General features: G+C 45.9%; 1 protein-coding gene across 1 annotated transcript in view; it reads right to left on the reverse strand.

The window, feature by feature from the left end:
- Positions 1 to 4,781, reverse strand: part of LOC120059519 (membrane-associated guanylate kinase, WW and PDZ domain-containing protein 1-like) — an 80,053-nt gene extending 75,272 nt beyond the window's left edge. Inside the window, exons 1-4 of the mRNA XM_039008642.1 lie at positions 4,668 to 4,781; positions 3,464 to 3,673; positions 2,037 to 2,259; positions 1,094 to 1,176 (exon numbers count right to left, since the gene is read on the reverse strand). Coding sequence (XP_038864570.1) covers positions 1,094 to 1,176; positions 2,037 to 2,259; positions 3,464 to 3,673; positions 4,668 to 4,734 — 583 coding nt within the window. The 5' untranslated portion in view covers positions 4,735 to 4,781. The remainder of the gene's footprint in view (positions 1 to 1,093; positions 1,177 to 2,036; positions 2,260 to 3,463; positions 3,674 to 4,667) is intronic.
- Positions 4,782 to 6,000: the final 1,219 nt, after the last annotated feature.

A 6,000-nucleotide genomic window follows, 5' to 3' on the forward strand; every position in this document is an offset into this window, starting at 1 on the left:
GATTGTTCAGCCAGACACACCGGTAGGATTGTCAAACTTTTGCCTGTCGACAGTACTTAGCGTCTCTGAACAGAGTGTCGGCAGTCAATCTCTTTTGTGTTCACACATGCAATGGCCTTATAGTTGCCAACCACTCAGCCTTGTCAAAATACTCCAAACCAGGAGGTGGCAGTAGCGTTGTTTGTATGTGTGTGTTGCTTAGTTTACGGTCTAGATTCCAATGTTAGCTAGCTAGCTAGCTGTGCTAATGTCATTTTTTTGTAGAAAGCCCTTGATGATACTAGCCAGATGGCCACAGCTAGATAACTAACTAGCAAGATGACGTAGAAACAATTTAATTCACTCTCCTTAATCCCATAATGCCAGTTCCAGCCCATAGCCATATGTTTAGCTAGCTAGATTACGTTAGCATATTCACTAGCCAGTGCTACATAGCTAGCTAGCTAAGAACAGTGCACTAACTTTGCAGCTAACACAGGCAGCTGATTATGGAAACGAATCCATTGTGATTGAATTATATGTCAATACTTGCTAGAACAAAAGTGGTACCTGCTGCGTGCCGACCCGGTAGCAACGAACCTGCTCTTTCTACTTATAGAATCGTAATGCTTGCCAGTGGCCAACAACTTGACTTTGAGCCAATCAGAGAGCACAAATCCCCATTTGGGGGAGCCAACAGTAGTGCCAACAAAAAGGAAAAAAAGAGGGCCTTTTCTCCATACATTCACGGTTAAATGTTATGAACCCATAAGCTTTGTCCAAAGAGCCACGACGGAGTTTTGGTGCCTACAAAAAGACGCCACTACTATTTCTATCTATAGAAAAACAATAAATCATATTTATATCTGTGACTAAGAGTTCAGTAGCACCATCTACTGATAGCATCAACAAGGTGCAAGATTAGGTGGTAAACAATACAGCACAGAAATGAGTGAAACACAGCCGCAGCGCACTCACGCAGACACACACACACACACACACACACACACACACACACACACACACACACACACACACACACACACACACACACACACACACACACACACACACACACACACACACACACACACACACACAGGGCCTGGCTTACCATCATCCTCACACTCTTCCAGAGGTTTCGGAGGCTTCTCAAGACAGCGGGGGTCGATCCACGATGTGGTCTTTGTGTTGTGGCTGAGGAAACAACAACAACACACACACAGAGCTGTTAAAGACCGGCTCTGAAGTCAAGGGGATGAGCACAAAAAAGCAAACAAAAGCCCAATGATCTCATCAGCACATGGATGTGAGGGGTTAATGTCTATAGGTTTGTCGCTAAAACAAGCAAGTGAAATCAAAGAGAGATCAGTTCGACAATAAAACAGACTTCTCCCCCATTGAGAAACACAGAGAAGAGGGTCGGAAGGAGACCTGTTCGTGTTGACGTATCGTCTAGAATAGGCGGCTGGTGCCTCAACATCACCACACAAGCTCTCCTTTCAATTCTCTCGACTTTGCTAGTCCAATAATAAAAGCAGACCAACATGCAGGTGATGAATGCACCCAGCCATTTCCCAGCTAGTCAGGCAGGCAGCCCCAGCTCTGTGTGTTGGTCTGAGGACAGAGGGCCGGGCTGCATGGCAGTGGTCACGTGATCTGACCTGCCTGTGATCTCTAAGGAGATCAGTCTATGGAGGATTAACGGCCTGGAGAGAACTGAGCAATGACAGGTCTGTCTGGGGGAGAGGAGGAGGGAGAGTACTGGGATACAGGACAGAGAGGCTTGTAATAGTATAGTAGTATACATAGTATAAGGAGTAAACAGTATAGAGTACTGTTTGGGTATTTAGTCCATGAAGTAGACCTCTCTGTTCTTGGTGTCAGCAGGGTAGTTACTGTACATAGGGTATTGGGTGAATATGTACACTATGATGCAAGCTATTGTGGGTTGTAGGACGAAGTGTATAGGGTATATAATACACACTTTGTAAAGTACACTTTCTGTATAGGCTAAGGGTGGGTGGGGTGTAGGGTATAAGATATATTATAAATACTCTATAAAGTAGACTTCTCCATTCTCGGTGTAGGCCATCTCCCAGTTGTCTGGCAGGGGTCCCAGGGGGTCTTCAGGAGAGGCTTGGGGCTGGGCGTGCGTCTGCTGCCCGTTGTCCGAGGTGGAGGCGGCCACGTTGTTCAGACCATAGGACGGAGCGTTCTCACGCGCGGGATATGGCCGGAGAACGCCGCCGCGGCTCTCGTCCTGGTCGCTAGGGTTACCTGTGCACAACAAGGGAGAGGGGAAGAGACTACGCACTAAGGATCCTGGGTATGTAAAGGAGCACAACACGAGAAAAAAAACAGAGAGGGGAGGTTTATGTTTCATGCAGCAATCGGAATGTGTGAATCTACGGGTGGAATGATAAGACACTTTATGCGAAGACTACTGTCTGCATTATATCAATGCATACTACAAAACATCTTTCCCTCTTTACCTTCTTTCTCTCCCTCCCTATCGCCCTCTTTCTGTAAACCCCCTGCCTGCTGGTCCAAAAGGAATGGGGCCCAATGACTATAACGCAAACGCGGTCAGCTTCCATTTCTCTAAACCCCAACTCCTAGTTCCCCCCTTCCCTCCCTGGCCTCCCTCGCTCCTCCCTCGCTCCTCCCTCACATCCGTGAGCCGTTAAGGGGTGATCAAACGCTAATTCACCACACTTCCAGGATGGCAGGACACACAGAGAGGGCCATAGATTCATACCGTCCGCCCACCCGACCAGGAAAAAGCCCCTCCATCTAGGAACTGACTGAATGTCTCACACACTCTCCAGGATGGAACAGACTTCAAAGAGAGGGAGACGGACAGAGAGCGACAGAGAGAAAAACACTCATCCGTGGCCATCAGCTAGCTTTCTTTCTGGGCTAACACATTAACACAGGTTCTGATAAGCAATATTTCAAACTTAGTTAGACATCAGAAATTTGGCCTAAAAAAGAACACAAAGTGTTATAGTCATCACCTTAAATAGGTGGGAAATATTAACACTCCATTAACAGATAGATTAGTGCATTAGACGAAGACACAAATGAGTGGAAGAGAGAAGAAGGAGTAGAATAGAGAGAGAGAAAGAAGAGAGGGAGTGAGAAAGAGAAATTGAGTGACGGAGGAGATCGAGGCCCTATGAATTCTGCTTGTACTGTGTTTCTCCCCTCCTCACAGGCAGATGGCAGTGTTAAGACTCTCAACAAAGAGAAATCAGCATCACAAAGGCATGATGCAACCTCCAGACACCCAGCAATACAGAGCAGAGGAAAGCACAAACACAGGCACACTCTCTCACATGCTCTTTCGCACGTGTAGACATACTAGCACACATAGAAACACACATGCACAAACACACACACACACACCACAGTGAACACCAGCCTGGCTTGGTAGTGTTAGTCTGTATCTCACTGTCTGACTGCATGTACGATGACTCACCTGTAAAACTGTTGTTCATTTCCGTGGCCTGGTCGTCATCCTCGTAGTCAGCAGGCACTACTCGGGCGTTTTGCATGTCATTGTAGGACTTGGTGTGCTTGGGAGTGGACTGCTGGGAGCCTGGGGGGCCGTTGAGGAGCACAGCATCTCTGAAAATCACTGTCCCAACCACGGGCTGCCTCGGCGGCTTGGGGGTCCCATAATAGTTACCTAGGCAACAAGAGGGACATTAGCATGCCTGAGAGAGAGGAGGGAGGAAGAGAGAGGGAGGGGAGGGAGAGGAACAGAGATAAAGAGGGGGGCAAGAAAAAGATCCAGAGGAGAAAAAAAGGAAGGGAAAGAGAGACAGAGGACAGAGATAGCAGGAAGGAGATCTATACAATCTCAAAATCTTACGCAGGGGAAAAAGAGACAATGCCAGAGCACAATGTATCCTGAAATTGTGGAAATAAGCAGCTGCTGGAAAAGCAGGCTTTTCCCCCTAGCCAATGGTGTTATAGACTGAGAGGGGAGAGCTGTATTGTCTGGGAGCAGGGAGCATACACAGATAATACAATGGACCGGCTCAGAAGGGAAGAGAATCTTTACCTCGTTAAAGTATACATTCAAATGACTGGCTTACATTGGTCAGTGCCAGATCTGTGACTAAGATTTATTTCCCACAATGCAATCAAAGAGATAGCAACACATGTTCATAACAGAATACAATTTGTATGTCATCATCTACAACTGATAAGCTGTATATCCTGAAATAATTTTAACTATCCACAATTCTCTGGCAAAGTGACAATTTTGGATATGAGAATGGAACTCTATCTCAATGCCACTGCATGTCATGTCACTGACACACTGTACAGTAGGTCTGCTTCATATTTGTATTTGGAAGGCAATAGGCTCCTGTGGACAGGTATTTGACATTGTCTGCGGGGCAGAGAGAAAGGTGTCAAACACACAGTAGTACAGGTGCCAAGCAGATTAACGCTGTTACACACACACCACCCACAACCAACAGGTGGATTGTAGTTTCTGTCAGGACAGAAGACTTATCACTGCGGTGCACTGTACTAATCTAGGTGAGGAGAATCTGGTGAACTAGTGAAAGATCATATTCTCCACTCCTACAGTCTACCATCATCATCACCACCACCACCATAACCAACATCATCATCACAACCACCACCATAACCAACATCACCATCCTCACCTTCATACGTCCCTATTTCCAATAGTGCTCCGCACTGCTCAAGATTTAGGAAGTCCTCTATGGACATAAAGTTGTAATCAAGCCCAGGGACCTCACCGTCTCGAGGGGGGCGTGTCGTACCTGTGGAAAGAGGAAACCAAGGTTATTAATCAGCATTACGACCAACCAGCTTGACCGAAAACGAGGGAGCAGTTTGGTTGGTGGTTAACTCAATGGCAATTACATTTGCCAAAACATACGGCTCCATTAACAAACACAAACGTTATTGCCTCACTGTGGGCAGAAACCAAGATATGAGAATGAGGAAGGAGCAAGTAATATATAGGAAGTATTCAAACACAGCTAGGTCCATTAATCATAGGACTGAGAGAGAACCACTCAGAAGAACAGGTCCCCACAAATAGGAAGTGTGGGAGCTGAATGCAGGCCGGCTCACCCATTAGGCAGGATTAGGCAGCCGCTTATGGCGGCAGATTGGCGAAGGCGGCATTTTCCGAGCTTAGTTGACCAAGACGCACCTCCAACAACACATAATTCTTCCCTAAAAAAACTAAAAAATGTATCTCAACCAGTGGCAGTCATTTGGGCTTTATAGGTGAGCGCTGATGCCGCCCTGAGATAAGCAGTGCCCACTTTGTCAAAGTCAGGGGCGTAAAACATTTTGCTTGTCCATTCCCAGCGCATCTTGGTGCTGTTGGACCAAATCTGAAGCAATCATAGACGTCTATGTTTGGTTCAGATTTGGTCCGGTCTGAACCAGCCTTGATTTGGTCAAAACATAGACATCTATAAATTACGTATTTTCAAATTTAATTCTTAACCCGAAAAGGAACCTGATTTCAAAGTCCAGAAAATATGTATTTTCAACATCCGGAAAAAACGTATTTTCAATGTCCGGATAAAGACATATTATACATATACATGAGAAAAATATGTATTTTCACCTTTCATTCAGAACATAAAATAAACGAATTTCACCGTCTGGAAAATATGTATTTTATAAATCTTTTCAACATAATTTTGCTTACTGGGACTATTCTAGTTTTGCGGGAGTACAGGAGGAGGGTGGCAGAACGTCCAGGACCGTGTCTGGCTGAATCTGACAGGGTGCGATTTCGGTCACCGCTTCCTTTGAGACTGCAGTGAACAGAGAGGGTGGACATGGACATGATGCGAGGAAACAGGAAATGAAGAAAGTCTCACACACACCCCTATCTCAATCTAGTAGTGGTGGCATATCACAGGCTTTAAACGCACACTGGAGATAAAAGAAGGGTCATCTTTATCAACACAGAGGAACTGACACTATCGTCTGGGTATTTTATTTCCCTTC

Source organism: Salvelinus namaycush, chromosome 14, assembly GCF_016432855.1.
Source record: "Salvelinus namaycush isolate Seneca chromosome 14, SaNama_1.0, whole genome shotgun sequence".
In the NCBI taxonomy this organism is placed as follows: Eukaryota; Metazoa; Chordata; class Actinopteri; order Salmoniformes; family Salmonidae; genus Salvelinus; species Salvelinus namaycush.